The 19,510-nt window shown below is 36.4% G+C and overlaps 13 protein-coding genes across 13 annotated transcripts; 9 read left to right on the top strand and 4 right to left on the bottom strand.

Moving 5' to 3' along the window:
* Positions 1-1,362: 1,362 nt before the first annotated feature.
* EV154DRAFT_521200 (ubiquitin-related domain-containing protein) lies at positions 1,363-2,905 on the top strand. The gene is made up of 7 exons (XM_051602887.1): positions 1,363-1,538; positions 1,592-1,641; positions 1,708-1,789; positions 1,839-1,875; positions 1,935-2,266; positions 2,334-2,374; positions 2,455-2,905. Exons 1-7 carry the CDS (start codon positions 1,451-1,453, stop codon positions 2,815-2,817), a joined length of 993 nt encoding a protein of 330 aa, XP_051453777.1. The 5' UTR covers positions 1,363-1,450; the 3' UTR covers positions 2,818-2,905.
* On the top strand, positions 2,899-3,467 carry EV154DRAFT_17339 (uncharacterized protein). Its single transcript, XM_051594208.1, has 3 exons — positions 2,899-3,043; positions 3,104-3,224; positions 3,303-3,467. The coding sequence occupies exons 1-3, from the start codon at positions 2,959-2,961 to the stop codon at positions 3,352-3,354; spliced, it is 258 nt and encodes an 85-aa protein (XP_051453776.1). The 5' UTR covers positions 2,899-2,958; the 3' UTR covers positions 3,355-3,467.
* Positions 3,468-3,484: 17 nt separating this feature from the next.
* EV154DRAFT_521194 (kinase-like domain-containing protein) lies at positions 3,485-4,808 on the top strand. The gene is made up of 4 exons (XM_051602886.1): positions 3,485-4,554; positions 4,648-4,720; positions 4,745-4,748; positions 4,786-4,808. Exon 1 carries the CDS (start codon positions 3,504-3,506, stop codon positions 4,521-4,523), a length of 1,020 nt encoding a protein of 339 aa, XP_051453775.1. The 5' UTR covers positions 3,485-3,503; the 3' UTR covers positions 4,524-4,554; positions 4,648-4,720; positions 4,745-4,748; positions 4,786-4,808.
* Positions 4,809-4,916: 108 nt separating this feature from the next.
* On the bottom strand, positions 4,917-5,689 carry EV154DRAFT_17327 (uncharacterized protein). The gene is made up of 2 exons (XM_051594207.1): positions 5,355-5,689; positions 4,917-5,297 (listed from the first exon to the last, which is right to left on the bottom strand). Exons 1-2 carry the CDS (start codon positions 5,633-5,635, stop codon positions 5,156-5,158), a joined length of 423 nt encoding a protein of 140 aa, XP_051453774.1. The 5' UTR covers positions 5,636-5,689; the 3' UTR covers positions 4,917-5,155.
* An 829-nt stretch (positions 5,690-6,518) lies between these two features.
* EV154DRAFT_470454 (uncharacterized protein) lies at positions 6,519-7,779 on the bottom strand. Its single transcript, XM_051597851.1, has 2 exons — positions 7,286-7,779; positions 6,519-7,187 (listed from the first exon to the last, which is right to left on the bottom strand). The coding sequence occupies exons 1-2, from the start codon at positions 7,319-7,321 to the stop codon at positions 6,747-6,749; spliced, it is 477 nt and encodes a 158-aa protein (XP_051453773.1). The 5' UTR covers positions 7,322-7,779; the 3' UTR covers positions 6,519-6,746.
* Positions 7,780-8,158: 379 nt separating this feature from the next.
* Positions 8,159-8,535, top strand: EV154DRAFT_427448 (ribosomal protein L35A; the record flags this gene model as incomplete). Its single annotated transcript, XM_051596359.1, has 2 exons — positions 8,159-8,440; positions 8,512-8,535. Coding segments are annotated over 2 exons (306 nt in total), but the record flags the coding sequence as incomplete, so codon positions are not given.
* Positions 8,536-8,817: 282 nt separating this feature from the next.
* On the top strand, positions 8,818-10,814 carry EV154DRAFT_521191 (4-hydroxyphenylpyruvate dioxygenase). Its single transcript, XM_051602885.1, has 6 exons — positions 8,818-9,105; positions 9,168-9,494; positions 9,568-9,657; positions 9,756-9,871; positions 9,934-10,193; positions 10,287-10,814. The coding sequence occupies exons 1-6, from the start codon at positions 9,103-9,105 to the stop codon at positions 10,688-10,690; spliced, it is 1,200 nt and encodes a 399-aa protein (XP_051453771.1). The 5' UTR covers positions 8,818-9,102; the 3' UTR covers positions 10,691-10,814.
* A 144-nt stretch (positions 10,815-10,958) lies between these two features.
* Positions 10,959-11,776, bottom strand: EV154DRAFT_427467 (uncharacterized protein; the record flags this gene model as incomplete). Its single annotated transcript, XM_051596361.1, has 4 exons — positions 10,959-11,108; positions 11,188-11,269; positions 11,354-11,573; positions 11,635-11,776. The coding sequence occupies 4 exons, from the start codon at positions 11,774-11,776 to the stop codon at positions 10,959-10,961; spliced, it is 594 nt and encodes a 197-aa protein (XP_051453770.1).
* On the top strand, positions 11,696-12,878 carry EV154DRAFT_521185 (altered inheritance of mitochondria protein 19). Its single transcript, XM_051602884.1, has 4 exons — positions 11,696-12,253; positions 12,323-12,416; positions 12,480-12,529; positions 12,629-12,878. The coding sequence occupies exons 1-4, from the start codon at positions 12,175-12,177 to the stop codon at positions 12,769-12,771; spliced, it is 366 nt and encodes a 121-aa protein (XP_051453769.1). The 5' UTR covers positions 11,696-12,174; the 3' UTR covers positions 12,772-12,878.
* EV154DRAFT_521181 (Tetraspanin family-domain-containing protein) lies at positions 12,800-14,198 on the top strand. Its single transcript, XM_051602883.1, has 7 exons — positions 12,800-13,007; positions 13,083-13,110; positions 13,184-13,357; positions 13,427-13,461; positions 13,543-13,619; positions 13,690-13,852; positions 13,911-14,198. The coding sequence occupies exons 1-7, from the start codon at positions 12,933-12,935 to the stop codon at positions 14,127-14,129; spliced, it is 771 nt and encodes a 256-aa protein (XP_051453768.1). The 5' UTR covers positions 12,800-12,932; the 3' UTR covers positions 14,130-14,198.
* EV154DRAFT_521170 (uncharacterized protein) lies at positions 14,181-15,987 on the top strand. Its single transcript, XM_051602882.1, has 4 exons — positions 14,181-14,448; positions 14,530-14,895; positions 15,010-15,858; positions 15,918-15,987. The coding sequence occupies exons 1-3, from the start codon at positions 14,280-14,282 to the stop codon at positions 15,834-15,836; spliced, it is 1,362 nt and encodes a 453-aa protein (XP_051453767.1). The 5' UTR covers positions 14,181-14,279; the 3' UTR covers positions 15,837-15,858; positions 15,918-15,987.
* EV154DRAFT_521164 (uncharacterized protein) lies at positions 15,820-16,666 on the bottom strand. Its single transcript, XM_051602881.1, has 4 exons — positions 16,503-16,666; positions 16,399-16,416; positions 16,073-16,296; positions 15,820-16,003 (listed from the first exon to the last, which is right to left on the bottom strand). The coding sequence occupies exons 1-4, from the start codon at positions 16,647-16,649 to the stop codon at positions 15,886-15,888; spliced, it is 507 nt and encodes a 168-aa protein (XP_051453766.1). The 5' UTR covers positions 16,650-16,666; the 3' UTR covers positions 15,820-15,885.
* Positions 16,667-16,852: 186 nt separating this feature from the next.
* On the top strand, positions 16,853-18,423 carry EV154DRAFT_605620 (succinyl-CoA ligase subunit alpha). Its single transcript, XM_051607488.1, has 5 exons — positions 16,853-16,957; positions 17,034-17,140; positions 17,213-17,329; positions 17,398-17,974; positions 18,038-18,423. The coding sequence occupies exons 1-5, from the start codon at positions 16,915-16,917 to the stop codon at positions 18,184-18,186; spliced, it is 993 nt and encodes a 330-aa protein (XP_051453765.1). The 5' UTR covers positions 16,853-16,914; the 3' UTR covers positions 18,187-18,423.
* The last annotated feature ends 1,087 nt before the right edge of the window (positions 18,424-19,510 follow it).

The following is a 19,510-nucleotide window of genomic DNA, read 5'->3' as shown; positions in this document are numbered from 1 at the left end:
TAAAAAAAAAAGGTTTAAAAGGAAGACAAAGTGAAGCAGAGTTTAGGAAGCTTATCTCTTTTTCAACACAACTTGTAAGTACATTCATTCCAGAATCTAAATATTTCTTTCCGGAATTTCATATAAAGATGATTGTATAAAATGGGAATCTCTCTGAAAAAAAGTGAAAGAGAACATTTATATTTATTACTGATATATGAAAGAAAGAAAGAATATTTCGAGTTTATCATCTCTTTGTATCATTTTTATTAATTTTTTTTTTCATCTTTACAGATATTCCTTCTAAGAATTTATGTCGTGCCTGTAAAAGAAAAAACAAGGTTATGAAAGTCTTAATTGGTAAGTTTCTTATTCTTTTATTTTTTAAAGAAGTAAATCTTTTTCAAGTGATGATATAAATGGTTTCAATCTATACATGCACCACCACGCTTATATGGGGCTCCGGCCTCTATGAAGATAGCGAAACATTAAATAAACTGACATGAAAAAAAGATTTATTTTTTTAAAAAAAAATAGAAACATTTTCTCTATGTATTCATTTTTATTAACATTTCTATCTTTATCATTAGACTTCTCTGCCTTTACTGTATATATTCATTTTTAAAAAATTTACTATAATAAAAAAAAAATCTAAAAAAAAAAATCTTTGACCCCTGTCTTCTTCTCAGTGACAAAGCCACAGGCATTAAACCATATTCTATCACTAAGAAACATGTATATCCCTCCAATGATTGGGTTATGATGCTGAGCATCAGATTATTTGACACATGGTATCCTTTCAAATACTTTGATGTTCATCAACGTACTCCTGTTTAGAGATATTCAAACACCATTTAAATCTATGTATAAACAAATGTTTTTGGTACACAGATAATTACGTCTATCAATATTAAAAAGTCAAGGTGAACGAACCATCCTCCTTTCCCCCATGTGGCGTCTGCTTTATAGACGCATTCCCAGGGCAATATACAATAAATGACCGTCAGTCAAATCTACTGCCTTTTGCAACAATAATCATTTGAGACCTGTCAGAGGTATCAAAACAGGAATGTCATGGTTATCTTTTACATGTCATGTCTGTACGCTCTTACACGACAGTTCCTTATAACATCCATGTAAACTCTAATAATTTAACACATTGGAGTATTTAAGGGAGATAGAGGGATGATTAGCTACCCCTCCTTGGTGAACACATAAAAGTGTTGAGAAGAGGAAAGAAAAAGAAAATAAGGGCGTCATCACTATTTATATAAACACCCTTCTAAAAATAAAAATAAAAGTACACGTCATGATGTTTACTTGACAAATACACATCGTATGCATAATTTTTGTAACAGTTTCTCATTGAATATACACCGTCCATTTTTATTTATATTTTTTTAAAAAAAAAGGAGACTAATTATGCGGAGATGTTTTCGCAAAAGTCCTTTCCTTCTTCTACATTTCTCTCATGACTGACATGTGGTTTAAAGGGCCCGTAGCAGAAGCAGTGCAGACTGTAACTACGAAAAATCTCGTATTTCTGGTCTTCATTTACGGTAACTTAACCTTGACCAAGAAAGCTTTTTTCCCTTATTTACAATGCCATTAGATGACTCTGAACAAAGTCAGCAGTTATACACCACACTCGCCAATGAACACGTAAAAAAAAAATAGATAAAAAGAGGTGTATTTTAGAGTCATTCATGCTACCTTTTTTTTTTTTAGCTTGTTCAATTAATAAAACAAAAAACAGTAGCATTCAAGATGCAAAAGAATTCAGAAGAAGCCGCCATGTTTGGTCAATTATGTAAGAATGCATGACAAAAGAGAGAGTCATTTTGTAACAATTCTTTTAGATCCTATTTCTCGAGTACCTGTAGTGTATTATCTCTTGTAAGTCAGTCTCACTACAAGAGTTGTGATATGTCTTAACCATGTAGATTATGATTTAGGCAAGGTATCCTCAAGGAGTTTAGCACCGAGAATTCAACAAGCGATGAAATTATGCAAAAGATTAATACACTTTGTCCCGCACAACCAGTCAAACAACGCGCTGCAACAGACAGGAAAAATCAGAATCAACAGTTGAAGAAGGAAAAGAAGGCGGATGAAGACTATAAGAGAGAAATTAAGCAACAAATTGCCATGGATCGTACTGCTTCTTCCTCTAAAAAACCCAATCCTTCCTCATCATCCCAACCATCAGTACAGGTGATACAGCACAATCAATGCAATTTAAATATCAAACAATTGGATGGCACCAGCTTAAAACATAGTTTCGCATGTAAGTAGTCTCTCTTTTTTTTTTTTGGTCTGGTTGTTTTTGTTTCTTAGGTTTTTTTCTCTTTTAGCTTCGGATACGCTTGGCCATGTATCCCAGTGGATTGATGCGGTAAAAAAAAAAAAAAACCTGCTTTTTACCCGTTTTTTTTTTTTTTTTTGTGTAAATTAAACAACGTGTTGTACATGTAGAATAGAACAGATGGAGATATGCCTTTTCAGTTATTTGCTCAATTTCCCAACCGAGATTTCAATATTGGAGATGAACAACAACGATTGATTGATTTGCGACTGTGTCCTAGTGCCACATTAATTATGAAGCCAATTAAGAATGCCACTTCTGCCTATCACCGCCCGAAAAAATCAAGCGGATGGCTTGACTCGATTTATTCAGCGGGAGATACAGTCTATCAGTCTGTCAGTGCGGCTGCTGCCTATCTAGTGACGCCCACCCATGCACCCGAGCCAGGACAACGACTTGGTGGTGAAAGTCGAGAAGAAAGGCAAACATACAATGGGAACTCTGTAAACCAAGAAAAAAAGTCCCGGGGGTGAGAGACTTTTTTTTTGTTGGGTTTTTTAATTCTCCCCGTTGCGGGAAGAAAGCTTTTTTTTTTTTTTTTTTTTTTTGCTTTTTTTTTTTCATTTCTTCATTTCACACATTAAAAAAAGAAAAGAAACAACTTCAATGATGCAATGAGTACAAGTGAAAAGAGACCCAAAGATATTTCAAATCGCCACTTGAGCGCTTCTTTTACTCGACAAGTGTCCGAACCGAAACGTAAGATAGTTTTTTTTTTTTTTTTTTTTTTTTTTTGCGCATGGGGGTTGCTAAATTAAGACAAAATCCCAAAATCATCATTAGCAGTAGCAGGCTACTTTTATAAACCAACGCCACCACCAGAAACTGTGGTCGTTCATTCTGTACCCAAAAAGACAAACGACGCTTGTTGTTGGGGATGGTAAGAAAAGAGGGACCCTCAAAAAAAATGAATTGGACATTTCCCATTGATATTTCTCTTTTTTTTTTTTTTTTGTAGTGCTGCTGCCTTATGCTTGTGCTTTGGACTAGAAGAATGTTGCTCTTCTTAAGGCACCCTTTTATCGCATTGATTTGATTGGCTGGTACAATCAAGGAGAGGGAGAGATAGAGTGTGTACAATAAAGCGATTCTTTTTTTTTTTTTTTTTTTTAATTTTATTTTCCTTTCTTTTCTTTTTTGTTTTTAAAAAAAAAAAATTATGACACAGGATAACAAACTAGGGATTTCTTTAAATAATGACCATGATATTTTCAAGAAGCTTAATTTTCCTCACTTAAAGAAAAGAGCTATTTCGGTTGCCATGGCATCCCCTACGACAACAATCACTAAAAAAAAGGAAAAAAAGAAGAAGTTATTGGGCTCTCCTGCAGCTTCCTTTCTTGCTGGTTATATGAATGATTTAATACAAGATACCCAAGTCGTGGGCATGGAAGATTACAAGATACTTGATCTTATTGGCTTTGGTGGGTTTTCCATCGTGCATAAAGTCTCCCATCTACGTACACATCAATCGTTCGCTGTCAAAATCATTCATCATGCACTCATGAATCGTCTTGAAAAGTTACGACTGGGACGAGAACTGAGCATCTGGAAATCTTTACATCATCCACGCATCCTGCAACTCGTCAAGATCGTCCAAACCGACACACACACTTATCTACTCTGCGATTACTGCTCCCGTGGTACTCTCTTTAAACTTTTGCACAGTCAAGTTCGTTTCTCTGAAGCCAAAGCCAAAAAGATCTTTAAACAAATCTGTCAAGGCGTCTATTATTTGCATGTCGACTGTCAAGTCAGTCATAGAGACCTTAAGCTTGAAAATATCTTGATCAATGACCAAGGTCATGTCAAGATTTGTGATTTTGGTTTCGCCGTCTTGTTGGACAACATGCAACAAAATCGGGACGAATTGATGGGAGGTTCATTACCTTATATCTCTCCTGAACATATCTTATCCCCCTCCCCTTATTGCTACCCCAAAGAAGCGGATATTTGGGCGTTAGGCGTTATCTTATTTGCTCTTGTCACGGGCTATTTACCCTTTGATGATGCCTATGAACCTCGTCTACAACAAAAAATACTACAGGCAGATTACACCATCCCCTCCTCTCTCTCTTTACCCTTGACCCATTTGATCCATCATTGTTTGAATTATCAGGTAAATGAAAGGTTTACTATTGATCAGGTATTAAATTCTACTTGGTTAAAAAATGTCTAATGATTATCATTGACCAATCCATCATAACCATCTATTTAAATATGAATATTAATATCTTTTTTTTTTTTTCACATAAATAAAACTCTTTTTTTTTTAAAAAAAAAAAACAATAAATAATACTTGCATGCACAAATGCCTTGCATGTAACAAGCCAGTACAATCCCTGCGCCTACCTGAGACACAGGATGCGTAAATCTACACTCGTTATAAGTTTGACCTAATGTAATTTAGATTTTTTTTTAAAATAGGAAACGAACCTTGTAAAAAAAGCCAAAACATAAAATATCTGCCAATGATGAATATGTAAACCCAGTGTCCCTGGATACGGACTCGCTTGTTTTTCCATATCCTCCTGTGTTTTCCTTCCTAGTCGAGTTCGAATCCAATTGGTATTGACTTCCTTGATCAATAGGACCGAAGCTGTTAAAAAAAAGGCAGGGATCAACAAGGCGCAGACATAATAAATCACAAACGGTAATTCCAAAAGTGTCGCCAAGTAAATATGAATTCCAGCAAAAACTAGAATGATCCTAGTTATTGGTAGGGAGTAAAAAAAAAAAAAAAAAAAAAAAATCAATTTTAATTAAAAACAGAAACTATTCAATTAGAAATGACTTTTTTTTTTTTTTTTTTTACCCGACGGCCACAAGAAAGAGGATCCACATGCCTTTGGGCCAACTCTTGATATTGGGCAAAGAGGTCTTAGCATAAGGTTGTTCAGCAATTAAAGCGTACCCAAATAAACACGGGTAAAAAGTCACTACCGTAATCCAGCTTCTAACACATCAGTCTCACTACTTCTTTTTCCCAAAATAAAATAAACAAACAAACCTATACGCTTTGGTATAATTTCCAAATATAAATAAAATGACACCATAACTAAAGGCAAGCATCGTATCACTCCAATGCCTCGCCATTGTCTTGATCTTGGTCTCCCATCCATACCTTTTGGCAATCCATCGGTACATTGGATAAGGCACCATATAAAAAGACAGCATAAAGTACAAGAACACGAGCGGGTGAAACGAAAACAAGGCTGATTCAGGTACTGAGGCTGGATCTGATAATGCTAATGGGTTCGGTCCTTCTACCCTTGTCGTATACAAGGTCATAATTTACAAGAATTTTATATAAAAAAAAAAAGGAGAGAGAGAGAGAGAGAGAAAGAGAAACAGGAAAAAGAAGTGAAGGGTTTTTCTTATTTATTTTTTTAAATGATGATGATTCATTTCAAGGCCCGCTTACGAGGCCCTAAAATTGTTGTTTGTCGTTTTTTAGTTGATGTGTATCGAATCACGAAGCGGAAGAAAAAAAAGACAGGTCCATGTCTTCCCCCACTCTCCTGAACAGGCAACGTGACTTCTTCTTTTTGCAGTATGGGAGGTTAACGTTTTAGTATATGCGGTACTTTGTTCTTTGGATTCAAATGAACAAAATGGTAGTAATGAAGGTCAGGCATTGAGTTTTACCACCAATACAAGCTCTCTCTCTTGTTGTAATATTACATCTTGTGGCATGTTTTACAGTCTTTTCTTCTTCTTTTTTTATGATACAAATATGGCTTTCAATCATCCAAACAATATAATAAAACGCAAACCTTTTTTACTGTCAAAATGAAAACGTACTCGTATTTTAAAATCAACACCCGTCACCTCTAATTTAAAACACCGTAAACCCTTTTTTCATGCAACTCTGTCCAACGTCTGTATTACAAATGCACTATCAAACACACTTTTATAGCCTAACGGGTGTTCACTCTATAGACAATGAAGGTTTCATTCTGCACCACACCCCCCACGTCTCGTTTAGCTCTAAAAAAAAACAAGCACTGAGCGGGAACAACTCGCCTTCTTAACATTATTCATTTAGAGAATGAAACTTTTTTTTTTATAAATAAAAAAAGACGCTGTTGTGCATCGGATGAGTTAGCAGTTTGCCATATATATATATATATATATACAGAGTAGCTAACGTAGGCTCACTCATAGCTTAGATGCACACATTTTGAAGGGTCGTTGTCTGATAGAAGTAACGGGATGAATGGGAAGAGGCAACCATGCTCCCACTTAATTTGGGGGTGGGATGTATGTGTAACAGAAGCCATCTAATTTATTTTAGATAAGAAGGTTATGCAAAAAAAAAATGAAAGTAAATATATATATATATATATATATATAAAAACGATAAATATGTGTGTGTGGACAAAATAAATTAAATGGCCGCTTATGAAGCCATGGTGGGACTTTGATGCATAAGAACTAATAAATGCGCAGCATCTTCATCATCAGAAGACAAAGTAGCAGACAATTTCCGGTTATCATCGAGTATGTGATGATGCTGTAACCGTGTTTCGGATAGAGGAACGTGATGAACGGTAGCACGGGACGCGTTTTTCTTGATAAGTCTATCCATATCATTATGTTGTAGTGGTGGTGAAGTAGGATAAAAGCGATGATGTGATAATAGCAATTTACGACGTTTCTTGTCTAGCGTGGGTTTACCCGCTCCTGTTGTTGTTGTTGTTGTTGTAATCGAGGCGGTCGCTGTAGGTAACACCTTGTGTTGATACAGACTGGACTCCAATGTTCGTAGATCGACATTCTCGTAACCGTGTTCTCGTTTATAATTAGCCAGCGCTAATCGTGCTTTTAGACGATGAATCAACTATACACTCAGGCAAGCAGAGAAAGAAAAAAAAAAAGAGAAATATTAGGGTTTCTTTCAAGAAAAAAAAAAGGGGGGGAAGGTCAATAACGACATACGTTGGACATGTCGGCTGTTTGCATGGATTGAGACATTTCAATATATAAAAAGTTAAAAAAAAAAAAAATTCACACAAAAAAAAAAAAAAAAATTAATAAAAAATCAACTGGCTATTTATTATTGTACGCATAAAGTCGAAATTAACCAACAAGAAACAACCTTTTCGCGTTCGAAAAAAAAAAAAATATATAAAAATGTGAAATAGGGGCGGAGTTAATAAGAACCACTCAAGTTTGGCACCCACGAGGCTCAGAACCAACCAAAAGTTGAGGGGCGGAGTTGAAGACCAGTCCGGGTAAAGGGTAACTTTTGATTGGTGGAGATTTGAACCAACCTAGTCCCAGACAAGCCCTCTTTTAGATACACTCGCCCCTCACCCCCACCCCAAGCAAGCGGACCCAGCCGACCAGCCAGCCGATGGGGGGGGGGGGGAAGCTCAGCTCAGCGAAAGCAGTAAAACAGGAAAAAATTCAATACGAGCGGGGAGGGGGGCACGGTTGGGGAATGAACGTAAATCCTCCCTTTTTCTCTTTTCCTCACATTTAATTAGACATGGGATCTGATCGGTAAGTGCCATCCATCCATCCATCTATTCTCATTTACAGGATAACATTCACCAAAAAAAAAAAAAAAAAAAAAAAAAAAAAAAAATCAACGACCACCAAAAAAACGCACGACGAAAAAATAGATGCATAACGAAATGAATACGATTCCCGAATAACAACATTACATTGACACCCAATACAACAACATTCACTTTTTTTTTTTTTTCTTTTTTTTTTTTTTTTTTTTTGGTGTTTAGTTGTCTTGGGAAAAATAGTTTAAAAAAAGAAAAAAAAAAAAAAAAAAACTGACCCTGTTGTCATTGTAGTCTTTACAGTAAGGGCCGTGTTTTGGGCTTTGAACGTGCTATGCGTACCCAAAACCCCAACGTCTCTCTTATCCAAGTAGAGGGTGTTCAAACCACCAAGGACGCTCAATTCTACCTTGGTAAGCGTATTGCCTATGTCTACCGTGCTCAACGTGAGATCAACGGCTCTAAGCTCCGTGTCATCTGGGGTCGTATTGCTCGTACTCACGGTACCAACGGTGTCGTCAAGGCTCGTTTCAGAAAGAACTTGCCTCCCAAGGTCTTTGGTGCCTCTGTCCGCATCGTAAGTTTTCTTTTTTTTTTTCTTTTTTTTTTTTTTTGGTTTAACCTAATTTAAACTTTTTGTCATTGTAGATGCTTTATCCTTCCAACATTTAAAATCATATTCAGCCAAAAAAAAAAAAAGCATGGATTCTATTTTAACAGCAATGTGGAAATATTAAGAAATAATAATAAAAAAAAACAGTGATTTTTTTTTTACTATTTGGAGATAGAAAATACAACTATTTGTAGAGAAAAGAGAGAGAGAGAGATAAATACTTCTACTAGCAGAGAGAGATGAATTGGGAAAAAAGAAGTGACACGAAAAGTGTGATTGTATAAAAAAAAAGGGGGAGATAGGACTAAAAAAGGAAGGACAAAACATAATTCATGCGTGAGAAAAAAAATATCGGCCATGAGGAGATTACTTTTTGCAGGAGAGGCGTTAGGTTTCATTCCAGTCAAAGCAATGATATCACCCGCATTGACAGGCAGGAAACACAAACTGGCATTCAATCTTAACCTCCTGATGAGCGAGACAAAACCGCTGTTCAGCATTTAATAATTGGCAACCGTGGGAATCACTCCATGACATATAAATAGGGAACTTTTTTTTTTCTACCTTGTACATGTTTATTCCCTTTTCTCTTTAAATATTCTCCCGACTCTTTTTTTTAAATACAAATGGTAAATGAAATAAACCGTCTTTTTTCTTCCCTCACAACTAACCACACTCTTCTTAATAAAAGACTCCATCATTAAACCACGTTACCAATGGCCGCCCTGTCAACCCATATTCTGGCTTTGATCACCTCCGATTCACCGTCACCAATGCAAAGCAAGCCGCCTCTTACTATTGTACTCGATTAGGCTTTGAACATGTCGCCTACCGTGGCCTCGAAACAGGTTGCAGAGAAACAGCTGCTCATGTGGTCAAACAAGGCGATGCTATCTTTGTCTTTGAAAGTCCTATTCATCCTGATTCCATGCAAGACATGGCCGCCGAAATCGCTCGTCGTGGTGATGGTGTCAAGGATGTTGCCTTTACCGTCAAGGACTGTCGGGCCGTCTACACCGTAATGTCTATCCCCCCCCCACTTCTCATATAAATATATCTTATACTAAACATTTTTATCACTGATTAATTAGAAAGCCATCGCTAGAGGTGCAAAGTCCATCAAAGAACCAGAAGAGATCACAGATGAAGATGGTACCATCATTATGGCTACGTTAGCTACCGTAAGTTTTTAAATTTGACCAAAAAAGCCCATTGAGGTCATCGTTTTTTATTTTATTTTATTTTTTCTTATCTCTCTCTCTCTCTTTTTCTAACTTAGTACGGCGATGTTCAACACACATTGATTGAACGTAAAGATTACAAAGGTGTATTCTTGCCTGGTTATAAAGATACTTTAACTGCACTCCGATACAAGGATCCTCTCCAATCCCTCTTGTAAGTCTTTTTTTTTTCTGCTTATCCCAGTATGACTAATATATAACTCCTCCTCCTCCCAGACCTCATGTGCCACTTCAATTTATTGATCATGTTGTGGGTAACCAAGCTGATGGTGAAATGAACCCAATTGCCGACTTTTATGAAAAGGCCTTTGATTTCCATCGTTTCTGGTCTGTGGATGATAAACAGGTCTTTACCGAATACAGTGCACTTCGTTCTGTCGTCATGGCTGATCCTGAAGAACGTATCAAGGTGCCTATTAACGAACCTGCATTAGGTCGTAAGAAATCTCAGATTCAAGAATTTGTGGACTTTTATGGTACTTATCTTTTTTTTTTAAATGGTTATCCTCTTATCAAGACTAACCCTCCCCCCCCCCCTTTATTTTATATATATATATGTAACATGATAGGTGGAGCAGGTGTTCAACATATTGCTATTAATACCAATGACATCATTACGTCTGTTACGAATATGAAACAACGTGGTTGTGATTTCTTGACGATTCCTTCAAGTTACTATGATACGCTCCGAGCTGCGCTTGTCAACCATAACAAGGTTTCGAAACGACCTGTGATTGAAGACTTGGATGTATTGCAATCCTTAAATATCTTGGTCGATTACGATGAAAATGGTTATCTTTTACAAATCTTTACTAAACCTCTCGAGGACAGACCTACTTTATTTGTGGAGGTCATTCAACGTAACAACCATAATGGGTTTGGTGCTGGAAACTTTAAGAGTTTATTTGAGTCGCTTGAGATGGAACAGGATATTCGTGGTAACTTGACTGATATGGAACAACCTTCCTCTTAAAAAAAAACACATTTTATATATATATATCCCTCTTTCTTTTTTTTTTTTTTGTATACACACACACACATTTTCAAATAAAAAAAAAAAATTATTCATTTTATTATTATTCGAGCAAAAAAAAGACTAGGTCGCATAAGGCACTCTGTTTTGTAAGGCTCGGTTATCAACATACTCCAATTCAACAAACCTACAGACAATTTTTTTTTTTTTGTTGTTGTTGTTCAGTCTACGTGTGTGTAGTATACGATATATATAAAAAAAAAATTCCTTACCCAGTGAGTGAATTCTTAAACCTGCCTAAATGATCAGCCATTTGATTCACCTGTTCCTGAGGTACGGGTAAAGAAGTCGCTTCAATCACCCACATATCTGCATCTCCCACAAGCACTGCTGAAGATAAATCCACCTTTGTCTTGAGCTGTTTTTTTCAAATGAGTTTAAAAAAAAAAGGCACTTTCTACGTTCAATCTTTCTTTTAATCTTTTTTTTTAGCTTACCCTGTACAGTTGAGACACTGTGATACACAATGTCTTGTCATAGGCTAATAAATAACCTTTACGCACCACTTCAAATGAATACCTTTTTTTTTGGGGGGGAGATTGCATTAACATACAAGATAAAACTGTATCTTTTCTTTTTCTTTTTTTTTTTTCTTTTTTTTACCCGTAGCCTAAGGACTTCATGAAACGAAAGACATCGCCGGATAATTGAACGCGAGCATGAGGACGTACAGTGACTGCTCTAGCACGTTGAGGCTCTGGATTGCCTTGCATGCACAAATACCATTGTCGAAACCGAAAGCTCCTTTCCTTTTCATTGGCAATGCGAGACTGTACTCGTAATACGACATCGTCATTACGTGCAGGACCCACGGGTGTTTGAGCTACATTTGGATTAATGGTCTTTTTATCGTTGGTTGTGTGTGTGTATATAAGGGGGCTTACTGGAGGGTGTGAATACAATTTCATGCTCAAAGAGGTCGACTAAAGCATCGTTACCACAAATACCCACAAGACGTTGAATAAGTCTATCCTTTTGTTCAGGGCCAATGACAATGCCTTGTAAGCTACATTGATAATTAGACATTGCACAAAGGAAAAAAAAAAAAAGAAAAAAGAAAAGGGAAGGTGCGGAACAAAAAAGAGTCACATGAGGTGATTTGCATGTTTTTTTAAATACTCTTTTTACTCATGCAACACTAAAGAAACTGTCTTTCTTTTGAATAAGAAGAAGCTCTTTTTTTTTTTTTGGGCAGCAAGTTTTTGTGCAGTGCCAAAAAAAAAAACTACTCCAGTATGTACTTGCCCTGACGACCTTTTTTTTTTGGGGGGGGGGTATCTCCACCAAAAAACGATTGGCCCTCTCCCCCCAAGATTTTTTTTTAATTTTTTTTGTTGTTGTACAGCTAGGGCAAAAAAAAAAAAAAAAGAGAAAATCTTTCTTCCCTTCTTTTCAACCTTTTTTTTTTTAAAAAAAAAAAAAAAATGTCACAAGAAAAGATCAGTACATGGATTGATACACAATCTAAATCAGCCTATCCCATGTGGGCACTTTCAGCTATTTGTAAGAAGAGAAGTTGGAAGGGGGGAATGATTGAAAAATAACTGACGAAAAAAAGAAACAAAAAATTAGCCTTGGCAACATTACCGCTTGCAGTTAGAAAATCCCCTGGTGTTCCATCCATGTTTCAAACATTGGCATTTTCAGGTATCTTTGCAGGTGCTGGGTAAAGGATATTAGATTCATGTAAATGAAGTGCATCTAGTTCACTGATGATGATGATATATAGGTATGTGACAAGTACGGGTGATCTGGAAAATGGTGCTGGTATTGCCACAGGTAAAATTGGGGGGAGGGGGAGGGAGAGAACTTTTTTTTTTTTTTTTTTTTTTGCATGATGGATACTAAAAAATGAAGGGGGGGCGGGATGAAATCTAGCTTGGTGTTTATCCTGGTCCTTTTTAAACGCTAAATCTGCTATTAAATCAATGAGACCAGTACCTATTGCATTATTAGCTGCAGTCACGTTAAATACAGTCATCTATGGTAAAAAGACACTGCAAGTGAATGGATATATTTAGTTTAGATATATCAGCAGTCTGTGGACACATATATATATATATAAAAAAAAAAAAAAAAACCCTAAATTTTTATGTATTTATTTTCTTTCTTTTTTTTTTCTTTCCCTTTTTTTTTTTTCTTCTTTCTTTTTTTCAAATAAAAAACTAATTTCATAATTAAAATGGATGACCGAATAATGTACAAAAGATCACAAGCATTACGTGAATATGTTGCTTCATTTCATCTTACACTCATGGTAATAATAATAATAATAAAAAAAAAAGGGTAACTCGCCCTCTCTTGTTGAGGAGTTTGCTAATCAGTTTCATAGTTTGTGGGCCTCTTTGTAACTTCAATAGGTACTCTAAAAAGACACACACACACATACACACACACACACATACATACATACAAATCATTAACCTGGTGTAGGCGCATATCTGATCAACTCAAACACCAGTAGGACAATATCGATTCTATTATTAACAATAGGCATCATGATCACCACAACCAGTTTCATTGGTTGCTTTGGGGCACACTTGGAACATACGGGATTTCTCAACACTTATAGTAGTATCACTGCAATTGCACTGATCCTCGAACTAGGTAATAATATATATATATATATATATATATAAGTGATAAAACGAAAGCTCATCTTCTTTTCTGTACTAGTTGCAATGGGTCTTGCTTATACTCATACATCACAGGTAAGACAATTTTATTTTATCTCGAAAGTAAGGAGTATAAATAAATAAAAAAAAAAAAACTCCTCTATTATTATGCGGCAGTTGGATTATTATGGCAGTCTAGCATGGGACTTCTTTAAAGACAATGACTCGCAATTCCTTGTTGATCTGGAACAATCGTGAGTGATTGGGGAGGAAGGAGAAAATGAAGAGAAATGAAATTATTAATCACACACCTGTTTATTGTAGAGTGAAATGCTGCGGATATGGATCCGTATCCGATAGGGCTGTGCCAAAGACATGTTCCGTAACTTTAGGAGTTAATATCGGATGCAGGGAATCAATTATGAACAACGTGCAAGCACAACATCAGTGGATCACCATCATTATCCTCGTTCTATTGTCTGTTCAGGTAAACTTTTTATTTATTTATTTTTCTTTTCTGATTCATTACTGATAGACTTCCATAGTTTATAGCCTTACTGGTATCTGTCGTCTTGAGCTGTATCATGGATCGTGAGACAAGAGAAGAAGAAACCTACATGGCTCTATTGAGTCAAAATAACAATTGGTCCAACAATGGCGGTGAAAGTTCATTGGGTTACATCGGAAACAGTGGCTATTTTGGAAGAAATACTCGATCCAGTCAAAGATCTATTCCAAGGTATGGAAGCACACCATCAAAATAAATAAAAAATAAAAAAAAAATATTGGCGCGCAGCTTTTTTTTGTCGGCTGACAAAAAAAAATAAAATACCATTTTTTTTTTTTTTTTTCTTTCTTTCTTTTTTTTCTTTTTTTTTTTCCCTTCTTTTTTAAAAAAACCACACTTTTACATTATGCCTAATACAACGACGACGGGTGATATTCCACTACTTACAACACCGTTTCTACATTATATACCCACTTCACCTCCCTCACAAGAACTGGACTTTCATTTACCTTCTCGTACTCCACTGCATGGCCTCACTGTTTCTGAATGGGCAGGTTCAAAAACAAGGCTTGATTGTAGGTATCCCATAAAAAAAAAAATTAAAGAGAGAGAGAGAGAAAGCTATAATTAGACATAGTTGACCCAAATCATAATAGCCTTGACAACGAATAACATCTCACCCAGCATTACCATCACTACCACCAATAACACAACGGTCCCTATTACCTGCTCCAACATGAGTTCGACTAAACCCATCGTCCTTCTCGATGCCACAGAAGACAACTGGAAAGATGTGTACCGTAACATCAAATGCATGGACCAATTGTATGATGCTTCCTTTTATTCTTGGCTGAAATCAGAAGAAAACGTCCTCGTCACTGCCATGTATTTACATCGTATTGCCAACGAATACCCTCTCCTTCGCATCATTAATGCCCTCAAATGGCTTATCAGCGACTGGAGACTAGAGAGTATTAGTACCCTAGTCAGGCATGTGACCGTCGACTGGTGTGATGAAGCAGGTAATTATCATTTTTTTTCCCTTTTCCTCTTCCTCTTCCCCCCCCCCCCACACACACCCCCCTTTTATTAAGTAAAGTGACCCACTAAAACCCCCTCTACTCTTTTATTTAAAGGCGACCTACGGCGAGCTCATCTTTTACGTCACTTAACACAGAGTTGGGCAACCCAATATACAACTACACTCATCACCATGGTTCTCTCTTCAGCACCTTACACTACAGGCGACAGTTTTCAAAGAGAGAGGTTTCTTAGAGCCTTTACTAAAGAATGGGATTTTTCCAAACTATCCGAATTCTTCATGTATCTGCAAAGTCCCGCCAACATTGATTATAAAGTCAAATGTGTGATGCTTCAAGAAGCGGCTCGAAGAGAACGAGAAACCTTGGGTGCTAAACTTTTGCGTAAAAAACGTGTGGTAGTGATGGATGAATTGGATGAGGAACTACCAGTTGAAGGTTCTCAAGATCAAGATCATCATCATCATGAATCCGACGACGTGGTAGTACAAATGGAAGAGTCCGCTGCCACCACCGCTGCCACCACCACCACTGCTTGTACAAATCGAAGACATCATCGAAGAACTTCCAGTAATGATGTGAATGATATTAAAAGGCTAAGGTTATCTACGCCTGATCCAGATGAAGATCATCCTCACTCACTTAAATATCTGAATGAATTATCTCATCTTCACCTAAGCAATGTCGATGCTAGTGGAAGTAATAGTAGCAGTAGCTGTAGTAATAGTAGTAGTAGTGGTAGCAGCAGCAGTAGTAGTAGTAGTAGTAGTTGTGCTGCTGGTAGTAGTAGTAGCTCATCGACAACGGTGGTGATAGGTAGTAGAACAAGATCTGCTTCGATCGAATCGTGTGATGATCCCATGGAGACGGATTCGACGGTGAATAAAAAGAGAGCGATCACTGCCCATTTTACAGAAGAATAAAAAAAAAAGGGAAAAAAAAAAAGTAATAAAAAAAAAAAAAAAAAAAAAATCAAATTAGAATCTTATTGAATCGTTGGATAGCAATTAAAGCATGAACACACGATCGCCATTTAAATAAAGGGTCTCTCTGATGGTGTGTACCAAAATAAGTATCCATCTCCTTTTGGCTTACATACAAAATACAGAAAATTTAAATAAACCTTTTTTACTTTTTTGTTTTATAACCTTTTTTTTACCTGTCGGAAAGAGCCTTGTTTTCTTGGATTAAAAACTGCTTTTGGAAAATCAGGTCCAAGAGCTGGTCTTGGCGGGTATTTGCGCTGTCTTGTTGTCGTTGAATGAAATGTTGTAATTCTTCATTCTCCTTTCGAGCATGCATTAAATCGGTATTTGTTTCGTGTAAAGATTGAACCAGTGTTGCATTTTCTGCCTGTAAACGATAAACAAGGCTTTTCCAGTCCTAAAATAAATGAAGGGGGGGAAGGGAAGGGAAGGGAGGGGCAGTTTCAATAATCTATCTTTTTCCACCCGGGGTTATACAGATAATTTTTTTTTTTTGTACATTATTTTCTTGTGCTGACTAAATTAAAATGAGTAAAGCCAAAAATTAAATAAAAAAAAAACTCCCACCTACTACTTAAAAAAAAAAAAAATTCAGTAACCGACCTTGAGAGAGAGATAGACTTGTTGTTCCTCTTGTCCAATCTCGTCATACATTGTGCGTGGTGGGTTCGTGAATTTATCTAAACACAAGTCTTTGTCTTGACTTGTTACAGAAGCATGTGGCAAAGCGTTATTCAATTGTTGGCTCATGCGTCGCGTTATTTTCTAAATTTAAAAAAAAAAAAAAAAAAAAAAAAAGGAAGAAATAATAATAAAAAAAAAATATTTTTTTTTTCACTCTCAAATCTTTTTTGGACCACCACAAGCCCGAGTTTTCCCGCGTTTTTTTAGTGACGTTTTTTTCCGAAATTTTTTGTCCCAATTTTCCCCCTGATTTAAAAAAAAAGCTTCTTCCTCCTTTTCCCTTTTTCTTTTTTTTTATTTTTTGCTCTTTCCTTTTTATTTATTAAAAAAAATGTTCTCAGCTACCAAGGCCTCTTTGCGTACAACTCTTAACGGTAAAAAATCTTAATTTCTCACTCCACAAAAACCAAAAAAAAAAAGCCGTGTATATTCATCTTCTTTTTCTTTTAGTTGCCCGTCGTGCTTATTCCAACAACAGTGGTTACGACTCTACCTACAAGAACTTGTTGATCAATGCTGATACCAAGGTTATCTGTCAAGGTTTCACCGGTAAACAAGTAAGATTTCACGTGTAAAATAAAAAAAGACGGGAAAAAATGAAAAATTAATTTTTTTTTTATTTTATTTAGGGTACTTTCCACTCTCAACAAGCTATCGCTTACGGTACCAAGATGGTCGGTGGTGTTTCTCCCAAGAAGGCTGGTCAAACTCATCTCGGTCTTCCCGTTTTCGGTACAGTTCGTGAGGTAAATAAATAATTTATAGTGTGTGTGTGTGTGTGTGTGTATATATATATCTAACTGTGGGTTGTTAGGCTGCTCAAGAGACCAAGGCTGATGCCAGTGTCATTTACGTTCCTCCTCCCGGTGCTGCACAAGCCATTTTAGAAGCCATTGAAGCTGAGATTGGTCTTGTTGTTGCTATCACTGAAGGTATTCCTCAACATGACATGATCCGTGTCAAGCAAGCCTTGATGACCCAAAGCAAGACTCGTTTGGTGGGTCCTAATTGTCCCGGTATGATCTCTGCCGAACAATGTAAGATTGGTATTATGCCAGGTACTATCTTGAAGCGTGGTAAGGTGGGTATTGTCTCTCGTTCAGGTACTTTGACTTATGAAGCTGTTCAACAAACTACCGATGTTGATCTCGGTCAAACTTTATGTGTCGGTATTGGTGGTGACCCCTTGAACGGTACCAACTTTATTGATTGTCTCAAGGTCTTTTTGGAAGATGATAACACTGAAGGTATCATCATGATTGGTGAAATTGGTGGTACTGCTGAAGAAGAAGCTGCTGATTTCTTGACCCAATATAACTTGACCAGAGCTGTTCCTAAGCCTGTTGTCTCCTTCATTGCTGGTTTAACTGCTCCTCCTGGTCGTAGAATGGGTAAGTTCATTTAATGCGTTTGTCCTATATTTTTTTTTTTTACTTATTTTATATATAAAAAAGGTCATGCTGGTGCTATTATTTCCGGTGGTAAGGGTGGTGCTGGTGATAAGATTGCTGCTCTTGAACGTGCTGGTGTCTTTGTCACTCCCTCTCCTGCCAAGTTGGGTGTCAGCTTAAAGCAAGCTATGCAAGAAGCTGGTTTGGTTTAAATCTTTTTTTTTTCTCGTGCAATTATATAAAAAAAAACTCTGTATAAAATATATAAACAACCCTTTTTTTTAATTTAATATTATTATTATTATTTAAATATATATATGCCCCTCCTCCCCCTCCCCCTTTCATCCCATCCTTATCAGTAAAACTTAGAGTAGCGTTTTGCGGCTAAAAAAAAGGAATCAAGATTACAAACAATTAAAACTAAAATTATTTTTCCCTCATTAAAAAAATACGCGTGCATAAACCAACGTGAGAAAAAATATTAAACTTTTGAAAGTGTGTATCATTGGACGACAGCCATAACATGGAACCTCGTTTTATATTCTATTGTTGTTGGCTATGATTTCTAATAAGCAAGCTGCGTTCAATTAGCTTTCATAAACGATTGTTCACGGGCTCTCTCTCTTTCTCTCTCTCTCTCTCTCAAAAACTACATGTAAGACACGCGTTTTTATCGTCGTACAAAGTAGACTAATTTGACATTCAGTCAATACAGTCAGGAACAAATCAAACTAAATTTTCCCTTCTTTCACCCAAACGTGACCGACCGTGGGCCAAACAACAACGGGGGGAAGGGTATGTTTTTTTGTGGTTATTTAAAACGACTATGAAGTTGCATCACCATCTCAACCAAAAAAAAAAAAAAAAAAAATTTTAAGGAATCGAAATAAAGAGACCGTGGGTAGAACTGAACTGACTTTTTTTGCCAGTAGGTAGCACTTCATTTAACAAAACCTATATAAGTGGTAATAATTTAAGACCCAAAAAAAAAAAACTTGATTTTCCCTTTCTCACCCAAAACCCTCTTATCTTAGTATACAGTCTTTAAAAAAAAAAAAAACGGTCTTCGAAACAAGTTTACTCTTTTACGTCAAAATGATATCATGATTTTTTTGCTTCTCAGTAACCAATCATATTAAACTGCGTTTCAATTTAACTCATATATAAATACAAAGCCTTTTGGATGCGATGAACAAACACCCCTTTGCTTCTGGTTGACATTCCCTCCAGCTCTAACTGATTATACCTTTTGGTCTCTCAACAGTTTGGCACAACTGTTTGTGTCTGTAAATCCAAAAAAAAAATTAAGTGGAACAACTGCTGTCACACGGAATGTATTTTGACAAGAAATACTTCCGTTCAAGGCAGATCATGGTACATATCCCCCACTTGTTTTTCAATTATTGTAACTAAGTGTAAACAACAGACAAAAAGTACTGTTTTCAAAGACTTGGTCAATTGGCTCAGCTCTCCGTTTATTCCAATCGACAAACTTCACCATTCATTCAAAATGGAATCACATGAACATGAATGGCG

Source organism: Mucor mucedo (assembly GCF_025094135.1).
Source record: "Mucor mucedo strain NRRL 3635 chromosome Unknown EV154scaffold_108, whole genome shotgun sequence".
Taxonomy (NCBI): domain Eukaryota; kingdom Fungi; phylum Mucoromycota; class Mucoromycetes; order Mucorales; family Mucoraceae; genus Mucor; species Mucor mucedo.
Note: the sequence above shows the minus strand (reverse complement) of the source record. Positions and strands in the feature narration are given on the sequence as shown.